A 23,360-nucleotide genomic window follows, 5' to 3' on the forward strand; every position below is an offset into this window, starting at 1 on the left:
TAACTGCTTTGTGTTTGGTCCACGCAGATTTGGACTTAACTATATCATTATCATGATGAAAAAAATTACAACATTATTTGTCAACAGAGGGCACCAGCATGCCTCAAGACCCTATCAGTCACAAAGTTGCAAAAATCGTAAGCATTTGTTTAACACTTTTTTCTATATGATGAAACGGAACTAATCTGTTTAAGAAAATGCAAAGAAAAATCAGCTGGAAGTAGAATGAAAACACAAATAACTGGAAATAAATAATTTTCTGGTAATGAATATGTAGCTAATTAGACAAATACCAGAAGAAATGCACAAACACATTCCTCTTAACCAAAAATTAACAAAACCAAACCTAAAGTTATTGCAACCTAGTTTGAACTATATCCTAAAAACTTCAGAACAGAATTGATATACAAACATGGCATCAGCAGAAAATCCTTAACAAAAATTTCTATTTAAAAATACTTAATACACGCAACTGTCTCACAGTCCACACACAACTACTGAAGCAAAAATAAACCCACAAATAAGAAAATTTAGGAAGAAAAAAACCTTTTAGTTAGGCATAGTATTTATGAAAGAATGATAATAATGATATAAAAGAACACCGACCAAAGACTCTGAGAAGTTACACTAAGTATATACTGAGTACATTATACTGAAATAAAAGTTTACTTCTCAAATACAAATTTGATTAATTTTGCATGTTTTAGAAACTCGAACTAGAAGCCTTACCGTATTCAATTTTTATATCACATCATTGCAAGGAAGTAAGTAATTCTTTGCTTTGAATATCATAACAATATGGACTGTTTCCCGATGGTTTAACAGCGCAGTGCTGTTCCTTACTAGTGTTTTAGGTACTAGGTAATTAGTATTACAAAAAACCATAGTACTCTACACGGTTTTGAAGGAGAAATGTTATAATACTGTTATTTCAGTTTGTTAATGATGGTTTGATTTTAAGTCTTAATTAAGACCCTCACCCCCATGAAGGTTCACACCTCTAATTCTCAACATGTAGTTCCAATATTTCATAATGATATGGAGTATGATTTAATTGTTATAATTTTCAAGCAGATACCCTTATGAAGATACTAGAATTTCTTCAACACTAAGAAAGCTGATAATGAAAACCAAAAAGGACTATTCTCCTCCAGGGACAATGAAGTGAGACACAATATGGTTAATCCAGGAAATGTGCCAACGTGTGCAATAAGATTTTAATGTACTAGAATAAAAGGTAATCATGTTCCATAAGGATTGTACCTCCACTCTGCCATGTTGAACAGGAGGTATCAGTTCTAGTGTGCTCATTTCAAGAAGGATGATATATTAGAAAGTTCAGGGGTTTAAAACAAACAAAACCCCACCAAAGTTTTGGCAAAAAGCTAGTTTTTGCCTTTGAGAGCAGGAGGCAAAAAAAACTTAACACAGAAGAAAAATTGTTAATAATTACTTACTGAGAAATTGTATTGGTATCTAGGTCAACACAGCTAACGTCTGGTGGAGGGTCATAGAGATCAAAGTATCTTGAATCAATTCCCACTATGAACGGGCATGGTGCACTCAGCACATCTGCCAGTGCCAAGGGACAGAGAGGAATATATGGGCAAGGCCAGTGGAAGGGAAATATCATCTTTGAAAAGATACAGAGACAAAAACATAAGTTAAACATGTGTCAAGTATGCGAGTATAAACCACACTTCACTAACTGCCACTTGAAGATTATTTAACATGGCAGATAATTATTACTGAAAAATCTAGATGCAGATTATTAAATAAAAAATTGTGCTAATTTATCTACAATTCAATTTGTTTTATTTGTAGGAAAGAGCTCTTCAATATAATAGACTGTATATAGCAGAGGTAGCAAAACAATGCTTAGTGAAGACAGGCAGGAAAATAACGTGCATTTAAAATTCTGCAAGAGAGATACAGTGCTATTTGGGAAAACCAGGAACTTGTATTTAGTGCATTGTGATGACCAAACAAGCAGCTTATTTATGACATTTACACACAAAGAACCAACGACAGCTGCTCTTTCTCTTCTGTCTTCATGGGATACCATTAGCAACATGAATTTTTCTCTCTTATGATCTTTACTTTTATTCTTATTTTTAAGTAACCTTTAAGTCTAACAGCACTACTACTAATTTTAGGTTTTATCTAAAAAACATTCTTTTTTCCACTTACAGGTGTATGATTAAAAAACTGTTACTTACAGAGACTAATGCCTCTGTCACACTAGTAAGGACAGATGGTCGCAATGAATGGATGAGAATTTTGTGTTCCGTCACAGCAAATACAAGTAGCGTTATTGCATTTTCAGGTCCTAAATTCTGAAGTAGTGTAGAAAACTTGCCCCCGCTGTTACAGAACATAAATATACCGGCGAGTTACAAGGGACCATAAAAACCAAAAACTTCAACAACAAAACACAAAACAAGGCATTAGAGTAGGATTCTACAAAAGTAAATCTGCAAATCTTTCTTTTAAAGAGGATTGTAAGGCAGACTACTTGGTACACTTCACTGTTGGGAAGTAACCATTCCTCACTGAATAGTAACCATGATTCCTTGAGACTCTTCCATCAGCCTAGACTATTTCCAGGACACATGCATGAAGTTTTTTCTTTCTGAGAAGCAACTTACAGGGAGACAACAGGTATTTCTTTAATCATTCTCCTGCACTGAGAGATGAAAGTTAAGACAGTCACAGAACTCCTTCAATTACCTTGCAGTACAATAACTGCACTATCTTGGAAGCCCAGGTACCAGCTCCTAGAAAGGGGATCTAACAATCTATATTCTGCCTCAAGAACCACTGAAATTATTTGAAAAAACATGGATATTGTTCATCAAGTATGCATCCTTGTCAGGGCGCAGGTCTAATCACATAAGTAAGTTTCAGATATGCTAGCTACAAAAGACACCAGACAAGGTAAGTTAATTTGCACAATTACAACTCAAAGTACCAAATCTTTTCCACAGCATAAATCAGAAAACATTTCACAATTAAACAGAAGATACTGCTACTTACCTCAGTGGAAGGGGTGATGACACAGGTTGGCTAAGAATCAGGTTATCATGTGGAGATAGCTGGAAAAAGATTTTGAAATACATTCTTTTTATTCTGAACTTTGGAAATATTTATTAGAAATTACACAACTATGACAAAGAACACCTTAAAATAAAACCTAAACTAAGCTGAACCTTATGTATCCCAGTTGTACAGCACTGTAAGAAATTGTGTGCAATACTATGCTTCAGTACCTTTTTGTAAAAACCGGGCAAAGCACAATCTTCCTTTTTTGGTCAGAATTGAATACATTGCATATTCATAAAGAGGAATTTAAACTAGTTAATACTGCAACAAATGGAATATATTAACTGCTGAAAAATGAAACCTTTTGTATTTTAAGGGAAGTGAGGATCCATAGTTCATACACAGCTTTCAGGGGCCTGCAGGGCATTCGTTTTGGATTTAGCGGGAAAGAGATGGATAAAATGCATGAAGGGGAGAGATGGCAGATTGTAATGTAAAGTAATATTTTCTTTGGAAGACATGAGAATTAGGCTCTTAGGTGGTAGAAACATATCAGCTTTAACAGAATCTTTAAAATTTGCATTAGTTGAAGATCCAAGACAAAGATCTTATTAATTCACATTTCTTTCTGACAGTGATAGGACATCAAGAGAAATCATTCATATATTCAGCATGAATAGGAGGATTCAAATGAGTACAAGAATACAGATACACAATCAATTTATCAAAGTTCAGCTGATGTTTTCAGCCATAGTAAATCCAAGGTAACGAGATATGAGTTAGCTTAATCCTTCCTGCTAAGTGGTCATGCATTTTCTATCTGTTGTATAAAAGCACACTTGCTGAATTACTGCTGCTACTTCGAAGTCAGAGTAACTTGTACAACTAAGCTGCAAGTTCAGACAACTTTTAGTAACTTTTCATTTCTGAGTATGTGTCACACTGCAGATGACGAGGCAACAGAAGTCAGATGATCAGATGAATTAGTAATACAAATGCTGAAGCACTAAACCACCTGACACTGTGCCTGGACAGTCACACGACAAAACATACGACATTAACAAGAGCCTATGCCATTCTGCTTCCTCGTGTATTTCACATAACAGAGCTTTTGAAGGCTGATGCTACATTTGGCTTCAATGACAAATGAGGATGGCCACACCACTCCACATGCTAGACTTATCGCTTGAAGACCTTGTCACCTCATGACAACCATCATCAGTAGCTTGTTCAGTGAAAGAATTCAGACACCTCATTTTTTCAGCCTGAGGTAACCTTCATAAACTATCCTCCGAAAGGAAGCATCAGCCTAATGTCCTACAACTTTTGTGTTTCAGCAAAAGCAGATAAACACAATCAAGCATCTATTCAAAGATCATGTCTCCCTTCAGCAGAAGGGGCACTTACTGCCCCTGTTCTTGAGAAGGAGAAACATATTACTCGACGTGCTCTTGAAGTTTGCAGGTTGTGAACACCTCATTAGAACAGGAACATCTCTGTAATAAAGGGATGTAGGACATGAAGAGCAGAGTCTAACAGATTGCAGATCAGAAACAATCTATCAACGACAGCAGCTGGAAACTGGCAACCAGGAACATTCCTGAATGTTTTACTAACGGCTATAATGTCTTTGAAACTTACTTTGAAAAAGTCAGACACATGCCACGTTCTCTCTCACTTGTAGATCCATCACTTAAATGGATCTAAGAATGGGTTACACATCCAGACTGGCCTACGTGTAGTTACTAAAATATATCAGGTCTCATTTTCAGAAAGCATATAGGTACATCTACAGCAATGTTCTACAGCAACACATATTCAGAAGGATTTTCTGTACTAATTTTTTAAGCAAAATACTATCATGTTTCACATTAACAAGCTTCAGAGACAAATCACTATTTCTTCAATTAAGTGGAATCCAAAAAGCTTGTAATTTTCAAGAATACAGGCATTTCCCACACTATTTTTGGGAAAACATCTTACAATCACCAGTGGTTTTATTCAGTGCAGTATCAACTCAAAAGTCCCCAAAAGCAGCTTGAAGGAAGTACTACTTCATAGACCTTAACTGCCACTGCCTACTCTAAGACCAGTGTGTTCTCCATCTGTTCTGTTATCTACTGAAGTTGTATTAGCTTGACACACACAGCAGTTTGAAAATAAGGTGTAACAGACACAATTTCACATCACTTACACCTATGTCCTCAGATCTTGCTCTGGGACATACACTCATGCATGCTTTGACAGAGCTCCCTAAAAATTCAGGCTAAACAATTTAAATTTTTTTCTCTAAACTCACTTACAGTTCTCTGTAAATGTCTTTTGTGTTCCTTAGCACAAATATTTCATTGAATGTGAATACAAAAAGAAACCCCAAGATGTAGAAATACTGCGTTTTGAATTGAAATTTAAAACCATAATACAAGTGACAGAAGTGTCAGATACAGTTTCAGTATAACTGTTCTCCAACCCCTTTTCAGTAACAGTAATAAATGCCACTTCTTCAGAATATCCAAATACACTAAGGAGGATCTTTAATATTGAATGCATTCTATTCTATAAAGACATAACCCAAGATTGTATTTACTCTGAAAGACTTCACTGACATGGGCTACGGCATTAGGACTGAAAACTGCACAGAGCTCTCCATATTTCATTTCATACAAGTAGTAATGGAAAGTAACATAATTTGGTAAAAACTTGTTCAAAACCACAGGATTGGTGGAATAACTACAACCAGAATACAGATGTCTCCTCCCAGCAATAAAATTTTAACATGTCTCTACCCGTTTTGCCTCTTATGAGGAAAAGTGAAGACTTAACACTTCACTTAAGAAGTCTTTGAGATAGGGATTTCCTCTCTCCCACCAACAGTGACATGGGTGAAATTTCAAATAACAGTAACCTAATCCTAGCAATTACACCATTTCATTGACACACAGTAAAATATGCTGGGTCTTGCAGGTAGGACAGAATAAGGGTCATATTTGATAAGTGTGCCTCTGCTGAATGCGCGTGGCTCTTGCAGTTTTCAGTAGGAGCTATCCATTATGTAGAGGACAGCATGAAGCCCTTTGGGAAAATGGGTAATCATAAATACACTCTTCACATCTGTTTTTAATTTTATTTATGTGTTTATTTTACACTCAGCCTTCATACAGTAGCAAGAAGAAAACAGTTCAAAAGCTATTGCAAAAAAATCAAACCAGATGCCGACTTTGAGTCGTTTTTCACCAATTTCCATATATTCTGAAAAAAAAAAAAGTTCTAAGCTTACTAAACAGTATCTTGTAATATCTCATTAAAGTCCTTAACTAAACTGGAAACAACAGTAAGAAATCTGCAAAAATTAAGTGTACGAATTTAGGAGAAAAATCCTGAACAAAAAAGAATTTGAACATAAAATTTTCCATTTTTTAAACTGTTCAACAGCTGTTTTGTCTTCACTTAAGACATAGCTATTAAGAAGAAATTTACACTTACCTGAACTAGAATTCTTGGCCTCTGAGGGGATGGAAAAGGAACTTTATGCATGAAATGGGAAATGTGTCTAGAGGAAAAGAAAAATACTGATTTAGTAGAAATTATATGTTCAAATTGCTTTACCTCAAGACAAAATTATTGCCAGTAAGAGAATTTATTATATAAAAATGGCAGATACTTGCTCAGAAGACAAAGATTAAAAAAAAACAGCCCCCAAATCCTACAGGGATATTCTGACCTTGAAAACTTATTTTTCTACTAACAACAACTAAAATGGCAGGCCAGATTATCTTTTAGACTACAAGCTTGGTTTGTGACACTGAAAAATTACAAGGAGTTTTTTTTTGTTTTTTTGTTTGTTTGTTTTAAAATCTATAAAGTAGAAATATTGATGTTTGAGCATCACAATACCATTTTACAACCCTGCTTCTGCGGCTGACTTGAAATAGCACTATACCTCAGAGACTAGCACTGGTTATTTGCAAAAAAATATTCACAGCTGAGTATCAAGGACAGTCATTAAGTTAATCCATTTTCTTTGCATCCATTTTCTTAATTTCCAAGTATAAAACGTTATGTAAGATTTCTGATGAAAAAAGTGTTAAGTTTTTCCATATACTACAAATACAGAAAAATATTTTTAAAAACTGAATAAGTTCTCTGTTTTATAAATCGATTAAACTTACAAAAGCTCTTTAAAAAAATCAGATTTCAATATAATACACACTTATACATTAAAAGAAACCACATGTGATCAGTAGAAACTCTGGAAGAAACAGGTAATCCATCATAAACTGCATGCTAGTGCACACCCTTTACTGTGATTTCTGCAACTTTTACCATTACTATGATGCAGACAACAACCAAATTTTGAAGAAATTCAGAGAAACCCATAAATAAGCATTGATTTATATAGAAGACTTGTTTTACATGTTTCTGATTCAAAGCTATATACTTCATACATATATTTCAGTGTAGCTGCATATTATGCCATTATATGTATGCAAAACCCATCATTTTTACTGTGTTTTTAATTTTGTGTATTTGTGCTAGGCTTAACTTTTTCTTGCAGTTCTATAATCACACAACTGGCATCAACCAGAAGCAGGCTTGTGCCTCTTCTTCGCCACTCCTCAACTGACCTCCTTTGTGTCAGCATCAACATCTGTGCAGCCACATGGCAATGACAGCAGCAAAGAAACGAGGCTGAAAACGGATTTGGGGTTTTGTCTTTATTACCAGTGTATGAAGATGGTGGCAGGTATGTGGAACATACAAGCAAACATCAAGGGAAAGGCCTGCTGCTTGCAGAAGCAGGACTGACTGAAGATGTTCAAATACACATGTATGGCACAGACAACCTCCATCATCATTAAAACAGCCAAAGAAACTAGGCTAGATACTGTATTAACCTCATGCAAGACAGTGTAGCTATATTTAAGTTATCCACAGTAAATTGGCCAGTCATTTTACAAATCTTAGAAATGTGAATAAGCAACTAAATCTGGAAAAAAAATTAAAACATTATATTTCTCATTTTATTCATTCCCAAAACTCAAAAACCAAAATGAGTTCTCAGCTTAAAAAAAAAACCAACAGAAAATCTTTTCATTATTGGAAGTTTACAGCATTAGAATTTTAAAACAGGTATAGTAGATACGAAGTAGAATAATGAAGCGGATAAACAATCACAAAAAATGCTTAATCCACAAAGTCTCATAAAACTTAATATTGAAGTTTAATCAGAGAAAAAGACTGATGTGTAATAAAGTAAAAAAGCAAATACTGCACTTGAAATCTGATGCATTAAAAAGTTATGTTAGCCTAGAAATATTAAATGATATTACATATCAATTACAGATATCAACCACTTGTTGCATCTAAGGATTTCCTCTGCATTTTAAAATGTGAAATCCTGTGTGTAAGAGGAAATTAAGTTTATTTGTCACATAGAGAAGGATCACTAGTGCAAAAAATTCAATCTGCTTTATTCTCTCTCATTACACAACAAACGGGCATTGGAAAAAATGCAAAACTATGTATTTCATTCTCCTAACTTAATGTATGCAACATTAAGAAAGGATTTATAATCTTGCTAAAGGGTGCAAAGCTAATTAAAAAAGGCTTTCAAGATACCTTTGCAGGCACTTAAATTACAAATACAAAATCTAAGCTTTTTGAGGAAGTAGGTAAAGATGCATTTAATCAGTGGAGAAAAGGGCTAAATCTACTATAACTATTATATTTAATGCTTGATGACTGAAGTCAAAAGGATGTTATAGGAAACCTAGGAGTGAAAAAAAGAGCTCTCATCACTTAATGGATTTTTGAAGTTACTTACTTCTCAATGGGTAGAACATGTGGACCAGAAATGGAGTAACGATACAGAAAGGTAAGAAACTTCTTGAAAGCATCAAAGAACGGCCAGTGAGAGAGCAGACAGATGCATTTATTTGTTTGAACTGTTCTGCATGTGTCTGACTTTCCCTCAACAGCAGCTGCTAATCCCAGTTGAGATTTTTGTTTCTCTGTGAGATTCTCTTCAGGATACAGTTCATAAAACTGAATAGCAGCACCATATACCTGCAAACATAGTTATTTGAAGTCAATAGATCTGCCTCAATCTTCAAAGGGATGTAACAAACCCGAAACATACAAGGAAAATCAAGTCTATATTATTGTTGGAAAAGGTACATTAAAGCACCATCTTTTGAAGCAATCTATTCTGGAATATTCTTATGGCTGTGAAAATCCAGAGTGTCTATTATTTATTTAAAACACTTAATGTCATATGAGGAAGAGTAATTTATGAAATGATTTAAGTGAGAGAAAAATAATTATTATAGAGAGTGCAACTAGTCAACTGCTCCTACAATTGCCTTTAAAGCTATTTTAGGAACCCTTTATAAGCAACTCAAAGCAGTATTCCTCTGACATCCAATTTACTTTTTAGAACAAGTATATACATGCAAGGTTGTTTCCATGCTTGCAGTAAAAATAGTATACTTGCATGCATATGCAGTCAGAATTTTTATAGCTCTGTAGTTTCAAAGGCTAACATGATTGGAAAGGAAAGGAGTACAGGTTTATATGATCAACAGTCCCGCAGTGAAATAAATGCAAGTCACTCTTTAAAGCAGTCTTTGAACTAAGCCCAAAGGAAGACTCAAGTTTGTCAATGAAAATATGCATTATCATCATCCTGAAAAGATAAACAACCAAATATTTTTAACAGTGATCCTTTTTTTTAGGCTTTCAAAATACCTTTTCCGCAGAAGCTCCAGTTAGTACAAATGTGGAAAAAACTGGGAGAGGGTATTTACTGTTAGATGGCCAACATTCAATTGTTGCACCCATAGGCAGACAAAAAAGAGGCACAGATTCTGGTAATGGGAATGATTCATAATCTTCTTCAGGATATCTGCATATTAAACCTGTAAAGGCAATTTGGAAAGAGGGAGTTACGTAAGGAATAGCAGAAACATATCTGTGATAGCTCATCACATAAAAACATGCCCAGAAAAATAATGTATGAGCATATACTAACTTCAGAAGATCAGTAAAGGAAAGCTGTAAATAATCAGGCATAGCAAATAGCTGGAAAGGGGCAGCATGGTTCCAAGGCCTAAGGAGAAATCACCCGACTAAAACATTGGACTGAAATCCTACTTACTGTCCTAGGAACTATTCATAAGTAATCTATCTTTTTTTTGTTTTCAGGTTGTGTGCATCTCAGCTATTATTATAATAGCTTACATTCATCACTAGTAAAGATTTAAAATTTAGTTAAAAAATGGTAACCTGAGTAATTGAGAATTAAGACTGATGCTTTCAATTATGAAAGCAATTAATTCTTGCCAACAGAAGTATCCTGAAAAATCTGATGTTAGATATTAGAGGTTTTTTTAATATCAATAGAATCAAACCAATTAATTATACTGATCCACCTCAGCTGAGGATGCAGCTAATGTGTTGTCAGACTAATGTGTTTAGACTTAATTTTAAACATAGCTGTAAAACATCAAGTTCTGAAGGAGAGGCTCTTAACATACGGGTCTTCAGTTACATCATACAGCTGTAGCAATCTATCCTTTCTTATTGCCAACCCAGGGGACTCCAAACTGAGAATAAACACTGCGTGAAGGGATTTAGGATTTCTCTGCATCAGAAAACACAATCACTACACATTCTTTTCTAGTATACAGTGAAATGTTAATAATCAACAAAAACCAGTAATCAAGAAAGGCAGTGGGATTTCCCCCCCATGAAGCAAAATTTTGTGCAAGCTACTACCAGATGTGGGGCCTTTAAAAGTTTTTATTTACAAATTTATTGTCCACTTTTTAGTTAGACCTAAACTACTGTTGTGTACAGGGTACAGCGTCTCAAACAGATAGAAGTGAATTAAAGCTTAAGCCTGAATCATGCTCATGGTTTGCACTCAAACAAAATCAGGGGTTTTTAAAAAAAAAAAAAAAAAAAGAAAGAAATCCCAACACATTTCATCAGAGCCATAGCAAATCTAATTCTGTCTTATAAATAAAACAACAAAATAAAGATGATACATAATCCAAAAATACTCAACGCCACTGATGTTCAGGGCAGTGTGGAAGTCTGCAGCATTCTTCAAAACGTTTGTTAAGGAAGAGATCATGAAAATCCATCAAATAACCTTTGCGGTATTTTCTTGTGCATATCTATCTAAGAGACAGTTATCAGCAGCAAACACAGAGGTAGGAGAGACACAAATTTGTAGAAAACTATCAAGACACAACTGAGCTTCAAATTAAAAGCAAATTTTAAAACAAAATAGTCATGATACCTAATTCTAAGGCTTATTTTAGGACATTATGTTAAAAGAGTTCTTTAGGGAAAGATTCCTTTTTGGATAACGCCACGACAGTGTCTTTGTCAAATAATTCTTAGATTTAAAAATGTATTACAATTAAGCCTGTACATCCTAAACTGAAGTGAAAAAAAGCTAAACAGTAGTTACATACCAGCTTTATATGATATGGTGTTGGTTTTTGCCACAGACTTTTTATAACATAAATATACTGCTGAGCCCCACTGGAAAACAAAAGAAATTGTTGGATTACGTGATGAAGTCTAACAGCAGGACACAACAGAAAAGGGTGGAAGAAAACCTCTTCTTCCTTGTTTACAAAGAACCATAATCTATGCACAAAACCACAGAGCATTTAGATATAGGAATTTTGGGCCTGCTACACTATCCTTTCTGACAATAGCCACAAAGAGATAACTGAAGGAAAAGTACTGTGTTAGCTCTGAGCTAACCAATCCATGGCAGGCACCAGCCTGACCTCTAAAACAGAACTAGTTTATAGGCTGAAGCATGACATCTATAAATTCTTCTCTAAAATATTTGTTAACACAGCTGCAGAATTTTAAGTACAATTGGCATCCATATAAATATTTAAACCTTTCTCCATTTTGTTAAACTTCTGGTTTGAATGTGTATAGAGACAGATATACATATATATATGTGCACTCTGTGTGTGTGTATACATAAATGAGTGCAATGTTTCAGTTACTAACTACATTTGTGTGTTACTTTAATACTTAATTTTCTTTTGTCACTGCATTTTTATTTTAATCATGCTAATCTTTAAGCCTGATTCCTTATTCCATCTGATTTCATAGTCTGTGAAACACTCCAGCATAACGTCATAGTTTCTGTAGATTCTAAACAACAGTTTTCTTTTTGGCATTGTTCAAAAATATTTTTGAAGTTCTCAGTTTCTGGACGTGAGCATAAAAGAACATGGAAAGCCACAGAATGGAAAAGACCAGCACCCTTTAAGGGCACACAGAGCTTTTAGGGATGGGGGAAGATACAGCAATTTCCATAAGACAGCACTTCCATAACCCAGTCAATACAGGCACTGGTAGAACTGAAAAATCCATTTGTTAATGTCTACAGGCGTTTATTTAAAAACAAGTACAGATCAATTTCCATGATCGTTTTCGCATGATACTACTTACATATGCAGTCAGCACGCTCATTGACTTTTGAGGACCCTACAAAAGGCAGCACATCAGGCTGCGGATTCAACTAGGAGATGCCTGAATATTAAGTTCTGCAAAACAAAGTGCTGTGACGCCTGTGTAATTTAGCCGGTCTAACTTTGGAAGCATATTATGCATTTAAACATGCTTACAGTCAACAGCATCCAGCATCACTCACATGGAACTTTCTTTAGAGAAAAAGTTTGTGAACTACTGAGAAGAATGACACTTAGGAAGTAGTACTGTAGGTAATGGGAGAGTTTAAAAACAAAACAGAAGATGGTTGTTAGATACGGAATTCCCACCACAACGGTAAAATCAGTGTCGGAAACTGCCCCACCTGTAAAACCTCCAGTTATACACATGGTGACACAACAGGTTCTAAGGACTAATCCAAAACTGCTGAAGCCAGCGCTAAAAAGACTATTTGCCCATAGACCTCCAAAAAGACTTTGTAACAAACAGGAACAAAGAAATGTAATCCCCCAACTCTGCCAAGATTTAATTTATCTTTAGAAAGTGTTCAGCAACATTTTTCACCAGGTACTCTGAGAACTGTCACAAATACTCCACAAAACATTACATGGATTATCAAGGGTTCAATATCCAGATTTTGAATCTTACCATACTATTATTAAGATTCTTGTCAACCTTGCAGAACGTATGTGGAGGGGTTTCTCCTTTACTTGGTATGATTATACATATATCCGTAACGGCCAATGTGTTTTGTGTCATGTTTTCAGACGCTCTTCGGTAAGTGATGTACACTCTTTGCGATGAGGCGCTACCACTAATATTAGCAGGCCGACCATATGGAGTAGTTTGAATTATTTCACAACCTTGCTTTACTCTTTCTTTCCCATCATATAAAACCCTAGTTAAAATGGGAAAACGAAAGTCAGAAGGCACATAACACTTTTAAACACTTGAATACTAATACTATACTAAGAATTATAACCAAGTAGTACTGGTTTAACAGCAGCTCTTGTCTCATCTCTGATCAAACATTTTTACTGACAAGTTCAGGTCACGTTATATCAAATTGGATTCTAACAGAAAAGCTTCATGATTAAATTGTACTAGTTTTCCTCATGTATAATCACTTTTGTTTACCGCAAAATAGTGTTATTTTCAATTCTTTTAAAGATTCATTGCCTGATCCCAAGAACGTCATAGAACTCACCTCTTTTCAATCTGTATTAAATAGGTTAAGTACCTCAATCAAAATATATACATTGAAAATTATAAACGGCTTTGAAAACTCCAGAATGCAAAGGATTACACTTGTCACTAAATCCACTCAGCATGCATTTTTCCTACCATACCAGGTTACAGTGTGCTCAAGTCAAGAAATATCTTCCTGTTTAGAGTTTTACTTTTTTTGATATAAAGTATGGTATTTTGATAAACCTCATTAGTCAAATAAAACTGCCAAAATCACTTACTGGAACAGAAAAACCACTCACCCCAAATCAGTAAGTGGGGGCTTATCCCTTCCTCGGCGATAACAAAGGTATATCTGTGGTCCTACAAGACTGCCATTATTAAGATCTGCAGACAGTCCTGATGGAGTAACATCTATGCATTTATATCCCTGAGGAACTTCCTCCCCCAGAGATTTACTAATTACTGTTACATCTGTAATAGGTTCTTTTGGTTTAGCGATTTTATGGCAAGCATCATTGAAGTGGATTTCTTCCTCAAGTGGTTTTGAAATATCTGTTAACCCTGCGACAACAAAGTAGTCAGCAACACGAGCCCCTTTGTCTTCCATCTTCCATTACAAGACGTTATAACTGGTAAAAAAGAAATAGATATCAGTATTTTAAAAGGAAATTATGATACATCAGAAATAATAAAGTTATGTTCATTTTTAAAACCAGAAAGTTTGCAATAACATAAACGAAAACACAACAGAATAATACAACAGAAAGAGATCCATCATCAGATCATGTAACATTTTTCATTTGTAATCATGATCTTTCCGATGTGGAAATCGGAGCCACAATCACAAGAGTTAATGGTGAAATCTTGAAATGGAAAACCCAAGTGGCCTCTTTTTGTTAACTTACACACTAGAGTAGCTGAACCAACAGGAACAGCAAAAGACTGTGCAAAGTTTTACAAGTAGCTCACCACTTAAAGCTCATGGCTGAGCCAAAAAGCAGTCCTCATGTATTTAGCATATAGTCTATTACTGCACTCTATTCACCATGACAATGAATCTTCTCAGGCATGATCTGCAATTAATTTCCTTCCTGAATATTAAACATATTTACAAAGGCTGTCTTGATTATTCTAAAGATACAACTGTAACATTTGCAGCCATCTCACCCTATGGGATTTTACATAAGATACCAAGGCCAGATCTTCTTGGAGTATTTTTGCAGGCTAGAATTTAACACCATTTTATTTTATAGTGTTTTGGGGCTCAGATCTTGATACGTAACCCATCCAGAGCCAGCAATATACCAACTTTTATACAAGACATTTAAACCAAGTCAACTTCAAGGGACTACAGACCACTGGGAAACAAAAATATTCAAGACCACATGACGTTTTTTGTAATGAAAAGGAATACAGCCTTGCTGTTCCAGCTGAGTTGTGTTGGGAAATTACATTCTTTCTTCCTGGAACATACTGATAAAAAAATTCTTTGCATGTGAATTCTTTCTGTAGAGTCTTTTTTTTTTTTTTTTTTGCAGTGTTTGCTACCAACATTGTAAATTAACTTCAGCCCAGGACAAGGTAATATCTGTAGGATGAAAAAAATGGCCTTGCAAACAACACAGTGCACCACATATCAGGAGATTCAGTTTCCTCTTTGTCAGAAACTCTTGAATACCTTTGCAAGTCACTTAAACCCCATGTCTTTTTTAATGGCTTGATTTTGCAAATAAAGAAAATACTTTCCGCTCTTTCATGGAACATTTTGAAATGGGCTAAAAATGTTTATCTAAGTCACTCATATGTGCTGGAACCTCGCTAAAGAAGCTTCAGGAAGTTTACCATCATCAAGTTCCAGACTTTTTAAACCAGACAAGCTATTTAAGACTCCCTTTTGTTGAATTAATTCTCTTTGGGTATAAGATTTTATTGCAAGAGAAACTGCTTGCTAACATTCAGAAACTCAAGAAACAGAATTTAAAACAGTTTGAATGTTTGCTGCAAGACTTCAGTTTTCATGCCACCTTTATTGCGTTTGCTTTATTTCCCTTTATTTTTTGCCCCAGGTAGCAAGTATTAAGCATTATCAAACTTCATACCATCATGACTCTTGGATTTTACAAAAAAAGAAAAAAACCAACCACACACAACCCAAACCAAACAAACTTTGTTAAAACAAGCAAAATAAATTTGGACATCTCTCACTGGTAATTAGGGAAATTATGCTCTAAGTCGAAACTTTGCATTTAATCAAACAGTTCCAAGCTGACCTCAGATTTCCAGCACCAGGCCCTGCTCAAGAGGGAAGAATGTCAGCCTGTGCGTGATCACCACTACCAACCTCATCCACCAGTGCAAGAAAGGTAATTCCATCTTCCTGCTCTTATTTTGTAGGTTGTTTATATTTTGCTGGAGTAACTGGCTTGACTAGCTTCTAAAACCACAAGGAAGTGAGTAACAGTTCTTGTTTTAAGGTTATTTACGTTATTCAAGAAAACACCAAGAAAAAAAACCCCAAAATATCCAACCTTTCTTTCTTTCTATATGGTTAGTAAGCACAACAGGACATTTTAGAACACATGATTACTGGGAAACAGTACACAACATATAGCAGTGTAACAGTTTGTAAATAACTCTTCAGCTTGTTTTCTGAGAGAAGAGAGTGTGCAGTTACAAAACCAAGCTTAATTTAACCTAAATTCAATTTTTAAAAACACATCTGGAATATATTCCTCAATTAGCAGTATATGAGAGTAATAACTACAAACTCAAACTTCTCCTTGAGTGATATATCCAAAGACACACAAATTCAACCACTGTATATGCCACCTATTACTTCACTGTACATCTGGCTCCAGCAGATCCAGAATAGGCTAGCAACAAATGCATGGAGAGATAAAGAAGTTTCATAAGGCATCTTTAAATTCTAACATAAGACCAAACACGAACATCTTTTAGCTAACATGACTGAAGTTCTAAATATTTTGTAACATTAACAATTCTCTGTAAAATTTAACTATGGTATACTCTGTTTCAAGTCACTGAAACTTTCTATTTTTATCAACCAGCACTCATGCTAAGGCAATGGATAAGCTCTAACAGTTTTTTTTTAAAGCTACAATACCCTGGACAAGCATTTGCTCTTAATCAAAACCAAACAAAAAAACACAAAACAACCAAAGAAAACCAAACAAAAACCCCCCAACCACAAAAAATACACCAAAAAAACCCCACTACCCAGAGCATAAGCAGTTCCCTTTAAAAAGCTGTACCATTTGAAAATGCATCAAAAAATGTGTAAAGAAAAAATAAAAGAATATTTCATAACAGAGATCAGAAAAGAGCTATGGCCAGAAACTGCCCAGAAGACAGAGGGAAAAATAGATATAAAAACCAAAATCTTCCTCAAAAACTGCTGAGGAAGAAACGGCTGGCTGAGCAAAAGCTACCAACCAAGCAATTTAAACTCAATGCTCACCCCGTATCAGCTGTGGTGAAAAAGTAGTTTTCCATTAAAAGACTTGAGAAGACAGAAGGTGGACTGAAAGCTGGCTAAGCCTTGCACTGTTGTGCATGAAAAATGCTCTGTAACCGCAGGCTTAGTACAAAACAGCAGAAACACTACAAAACTGAACTTTGCCTTAAAAATTCTGAGTTAGAAAAACATTAATTTTTATTTGTTCCTTTTCTCATTAGTATTATTTCACAAAATGACACCAATTTCGGGAGTGCTTCACAATGAATTTTAAGGTGAAAAGAAAACAATATTTTAGTAATCAAAAATTATACAAACTATGATTGTTAAAATTCCAAGTAAGCCTTTTAACTTCAGTGTTTTAGCAGCACACTATTCCAGTTTAATTAGACAAGACAGCATTACAAATGAAAAGATATACATACACATTATACTGAAGAATCATATCTATCTCACAATTTAAGCCTCACTATTACTTTTCATATTAAGTTTATACCAAAACTCTTAAATTCAAACATTCATTTATTCCCAAAAGCACTTTCATGAAAAACTAGGACAAGCTCTCCTCATTTAGAGCCAGTTAAAATTAGAATCCCCTACATACAAACACCTGCTATCACATAAATTTTCTTCCTAAGGTTATAGTAAGTAATACACAACTCAGCATGACTTTCATAATTTAATGGAGCTCTTACAGAAGGGAGAAAATTTTAAAAAAAACAACCACCCAAACAACACAAAAGGCCTGGCTGATGATGCCTCACCCTTTCAGATCTTTGTCTTCTGATATAAAGCTTAAAAAAATGGGATAAAAAGCAGAAGATACCAAGCAATTCAGTGATATTTTATTCAAGCCGACTCAGACTTTACTAGAGCTACTGTGATACTCAAGTTTTCAACATCTGTTTACTGTGAGAGCAAACTTATGCAAACTTTATGTTAACAGAGCCCAGAAAAAGGTATAGAATGTGAGCTAATTCAGTGACAAATAATCGTCCTGTAAAAAGCAGTTTCACATAAACTGTCAAATCTGAAAAAAAAAATCTGTAGAAACTCTTACCATGGAGGTATTCCAAAGCATGTTATCATTATATACATAACTCAGGACTGCAAGTCAACTTCCAGGAAAGAAAAAAACCACAACAGAGAAAATTCACACTGCACAAGACTCTTGCCTGAAGCAGCAAGTCCCAGGTGAAATTCAACAACATTAACAGCACCTCACTGAGAAGCAGCTACTATTGTTTCTCTACACTTCAGTCACCTGGGTACAAAAGGCTGCACTTCGAAGTCAATGCCATGGGATCATTAACATAACACCTCACGAAAGTCCCTGGAAACAAGCACAGTATATGGCCTTTGAGCCATGTCACGACAATCATTTCTAATGGACTGCAATTAATACCACCATAAATTAAACACCATCAGCATCAGTAAAAAAAAATCCTAGTAAACTGACTTATAAAAATATATTAAAAATACACATAGAATTTGCAGATCATGACTACATAAAATGTGGGAGAGAAGAGGGGTTTTTGCCACTTCTAAAGATATGGGAACAGGGGAAACAAGCAGACAATCCTGCCATAGATCCACAAACTATTAGCTTGATTACTTTGCTGAAAGACAAAAGGGTAAACTCAGTTTATTGTTTATTCAATTTAATTTTTTTCATACCATAATATTTCTTCATAAACCTTTATGAAACATTAATTTATAATTTTGCTGTCTAATAGTCACGACTGTTGTAATTCATAGATGCTGGCATTTTAGCAACTGTCCAAAAGCGATTAATCTCAAAAATTAGCTTTGTGATCTAACACTATAGATCTATCACTTGCATTAAGAGAACCACTCTGCTGCAAAGTGCCAAACAATCTGCTGTTACAAGAAAGATGATCAGAAGGTTTACAGGAGTTCCATGCGGCCGACCCTTTTGTGATAAAATATCAGAGGGACTTGGACTGAACCCTGATTTTAGTCAGCAGAGCATATATGCTGACATTTTGCTTCCAATTGAGTTTTTTCTATTTGCAATAAGCTATCCACAACTCTCATATAGAAAGCAAACAAAAACTGAAAGGCATGATCTTATACCAGCTCACATTTTCAGATAAAACAACTAAACCAGTATGCAAGCTTTTTGAACAAATCACATTTTTCATTCAAATACTATAAGAGGGAAGTACGCATCAGCTTTTTCCTCACCACGTGACCAGAACTAATGCAGATGTACTGTATATGCCATCTGTGCTGCCGCAACAGGCACGATGTTTCATGAAGTACAGCATTTACTGGAGATGCACTACAGCATTTCCAAGGGAAAAAAATAGTGACGTAATTCATACAACGGGCTCCTACCCACAGACTTTTGTGGGGGTAACTTGCCAGTGGACTGCAGACCAGGAGAACTGCTCTAGCAGTGCCAGCTTCTTTCCAGGAGCCAGCTTTCCCAGATAGCAAAAAGGGTTTACTCGTATGCCTTTTGTATGTGCAAGAGGTATGTGACCTGTGCAAGACAGCAGTAAGGACCACCCGACTCCATTAGAACAACTGCGCCAGTCCACCTCTGGCAGACACAAACACAACTGCCTTGTAATCTTTTAATCTTCCTTGTCTCCATACCCACTCCTTCCTGCACTTTGCTTTGAGAAAATTAATACGGGATTTAATGAGTTCCTTATTAGGTCCATTAGCTGTCTAAGGCAGGTGACATTTTACTTTGTTAGCCTGACTCCAAAGAGATGTTCCATTTGTAAACAAGGAATGAACGTCTCCCAGTGTATGTTGGAAACCAGAATAGGGCTCTGAAACACATCTTTTTTTAAAATAGTTCAAAGCTTTATCAAAAATGGTGAGGTTTTTTCCTAAGCATTTATCATATTGCAAGAACCTCCGTCCTTTGAAGGCACATGAAGAGGAGACAAACAGAAAGACAAAGCAGTGCCAATTTTTAAAAATTGCCAGTAAAGTTGTAACAGCCCCTAGCATTTCAGTCTCACATGTGTACTGCTGCATTATCCCATTGAGGTATGCTGCCAAAGCTCAGAAATGTGGTGGCTAGTCATGCAAGAGCAAAATGAAGTTAACTGGATCAGTCAGTCCTGCCATGGCTACTCAGAACCATTTCTCAGCCATGACACTGCACAAATCACATGAGAGCACAACAGTCCAGAGAATATGTAAGTAACTGCAGTTACCCAGAGAAAACCCTTCATCCCACCCCTGTACTTCCAAAGCTGCCTGACAAAAGTGACAGACAAGCCTTTTTCCCCAGTGTTTTCTTCACAGCAAGCAAAGAATCCTGGGAACACAGCAGAAGCACCTCAAATATCACAGGAATTCTCTCAAATCGGAACACAAACCTTTTGAAAACTCTTTCAATGTGTCCCCTACCTTTTCATCAGGGCATTGCTTCTACACTTTGCCTCTCTTGCTGTTAGCCAGGCTTTAACATAGACTTCTTGTTAAAGTTTCATTCCCTATAGAAACAGTAAAAATAAAAATTAAACCATGCACCTATTTGTTGAAACTTACACTTGCTGCACACTCCACTGCACCAGTCACATTAAATGAACATTGTGAATTGTTGAAGGAGTCGCTTTTCAAGATGTTACATGTCACTTAACTATTAAAAAAGTACATGAAACCAGATTTTAAACTTAAACAAAATATCAAGTTTTACACCGCACTGATATTTTAACAATGTAAACAACATTTAATGCTTTAAGAAAAACCCAAAATAAATCAAAGAACGCTTGAGCCAGCCACTTCAAATTATCTCAACTCTTCCACTATTTTCTGATAAATACCTTCCATGCCTATTCATACGTGTTTGCCAGCTATGAAAGTCTTTTAGCTCAATAACCTCTCAAAGTCTACTTCAAGACATTGTTCCATGATTCTGATATTTAAGCAGATCTTTCTTACTCCACAATCAGCAATGCACATGTACTCTTCCATTTAGCCACCTTATTCCAGCTCCCCATTCTTGCAGCTGGTGTTATAGTCTTCTTGCCACTTACTGTCACAATTACTGTATCTGAAGAGAAACAGTGCGTCACTAGTACAACCACTTTTAAACATCAGTATGACCACAGACAGCTTGAGCTTGTGTTTTACACCGAGGCACATGCAAGCCAGGCAGCCTGTGCTACATTTAAGCATTTTGAAGCAACAGCTTTCCACCACAGGACTGAGGAGAATACCTCACCGGGGATGCTCTCAATCTCCCAAAACAACTCATTAGCATCAGCAAGGCTGTAGTCAAAAATAAACTTTGTCTAAACAAGGCTTCTATTTGCCAGGTCTTGGAGAACACTCTTAGAAGATTACCGTGAGAAGACTTCAGAAAACAAAACGTAACATAAGCAAGCTGGGAAGAAACACATCTCAAGAGTGCTAATGCAAACCACAAAATATTTGCTTCGGCTCCTGAAGTGGAAAAATTTGGGGGGAAAACCCTACACTACGTTATCAGAATTATATTTTGGGGAGCACAAAGTTCAAGGTTCTATTCATAACCCCAATGTACAAGACAACTTATTTCAGGTCATGCACAAGCAATTGGTACCGTTAGTTCATTACTCCTACAGCAATGAGTGGGCAGGTAACACCCTGGAGAGCTAATCCAGCCCCTGGTGCAAGTCTCCCTAATCCGTACGGCACTACAGGCTAGTACCAGTCAAAGTCAGTTACTTGCTGGTAACTGATCTTGAACATTTTTACACAAGACTACAAAGAGGGCATGCAGCAGTAGCACCACATGTTTTTGTCCAGTGACCTGATCTGGAACATAAAGTTTCCATGAGTATCAGAAATTATAATTTTGGGGGTCACCTGCAGACCTCAGGCACAGCTGCAAAAAGTCTAAGAAATAAGCAGTATTAACACATTAATAATTTCCCCATGGACACTTCAAAAACCATCTTTCCCAGTCAACTTTCCGGAAGGACAATGAGGAGAGTTAAAGAAAAATATACATTTACACATCACAAGGAACACAGGGAGAACTTGCAGCTCTGTTTTGTAAATATGTTGCACAAGCTGCAAGTACTACAACCAGTTTATTGTCCTCCATCTATCAAGACCTACTTGTTCAAGAAACAAGGTGCAAAGGACCTACATTTTTACCCCAATACAAATTAACAAGAAGCTACTAGCCTCCACTAAGCTCCCTTTGGCGGTGCATCAATAGTACTACTAGTATTAAGAAACATATTTGCACGTGGAAAAAAAAAAAAAAAAGCCAAAACAAGAATAACCCAACATGGTTCTGCCCCTACACCACTAGACCGGAATTGCTATCAAGTTTTTTGCAGGCCCATTCAGAATCATCTACCAACTCATGGTTAACATACTCTCATCCAAATGGCAGAGAAGATAAATCAAGAGAGCTCAGAAAACTTGGCAACAGAGGATCTCTAAGAGGTGCCCAGGAAACAGAAAAGTGCTGGATAAGAGCGCAGGGACAGAACATAAGACTATGAGTTTGGGAGCAGAAAATAGGAACGCAAGCCAAGAACTGAGGGAAAAGCAGATTTGTTCAGCAATGCCCAGGAAGAAAGAAAAATTAGGCTTAAATTCAGAGGCTAATGTAGATTCAGTGAGATGGCTGCAGTCAGTGAGCAAGAACTGGCCATCGAGAGTATCAAAGCTTAGAGGAGGAAGCAGAATTACTGGCAGAGAGAAGGCAGGAAGGAACAGACTTCACCCTGAGGGAGAGATTAGGCATTTTCCCCATCTTCTATACTTTCCACCATCACTCACCAAGTCTTCCATTTGGGTCATCTTCATTGCTGTTTTTAGTCTCAATAAAATAAAACCATTGACTAACAGGGTCTAAGAAGGCCCAGGCTGCTTAGATGTTTGTTAGAGTTGTATCACAGCAAAATCCCACAATATTCAACCCCAACTACAAAAGTTCAAGAGAGTGATGTTCAAGTATCTCACAAGATTCATGACAGAGACAAATCCTAACATGGCTGGTTTTAAAATGTCTACTTTTGGTTTGGGGTTTTTTGGGGTTTTTTTTTTTTTTTTTTTTTTTCTTTCTACATGACAGTATTTATGGCCAAAAAGCACAACCAAAGAATGGAAACAATTTCTGAAGTACAACTGTGTTTGTAGGGAGGGATGCAGAATCTAGTTTATAGCACATGAG

General features: G+C 35.9%; 1 protein-coding gene across 4 annotated transcripts in view; it reads right to left on the reverse strand.

Moving 5' to 3' along the window:
- The window catches only part of DENND4A (DENN domain containing 4A), a 58,661-nt gene that overhangs the window by 29,301 nt on the left and 6,000 nt on the right, over positions 1-23,360 (reverse strand). For 2 of the 4 annotated variants that reach the window (XM_075100744.1, XM_075100746.1), the window contains exons 2-11: positions 20,594-20,679; positions 14,022-14,351; positions 13,180-13,429; positions 11,526-11,595; positions 9,790-9,959; positions 8,867-9,108; positions 6,526-6,592; positions 3,037-3,095; positions 2,220-2,364; positions 1,458-1,633 (exon numbers count right to left, since the gene is read on the reverse strand). In XM_075100744.1, coding sequence (XP_074956845.1) covers positions 1,458-1,633; positions 2,220-2,364; positions 3,037-3,095; positions 6,526-6,592; positions 8,867-9,108; positions 9,790-9,959; positions 11,526-11,595; positions 13,180-13,429; positions 14,022-14,329 — 1,487 coding nt within the window. In that variant the 5' untranslated portion in view covers positions 14,330-14,351; positions 20,594-20,679. Of the gene's footprint in view, positions 1-1,457; positions 1,634-2,219; positions 2,365-3,036; positions 3,096-6,525; positions 6,593-8,866; positions 9,109-9,789; positions 9,960-11,110; positions 11,482-11,525; positions 11,596-13,179; positions 13,430-14,021; positions 14,352-20,593; positions 20,680-23,360 lie in introns of those variants that run through there. The other 2 variants (XM_075100747.1, XM_075100748.1) reach the window with 2 other exon arrangements.

This window comes from Phalacrocorax aristotelis, chromosome 7, assembly GCF_949628215.1.
Source record: "Phalacrocorax aristotelis chromosome 7, bGulAri2.1, whole genome shotgun sequence".
Taxonomy (NCBI): domain Eukaryota; kingdom Metazoa; phylum Chordata; class Aves; order Suliformes; family Phalacrocoracidae; genus Phalacrocorax; species Phalacrocorax aristotelis.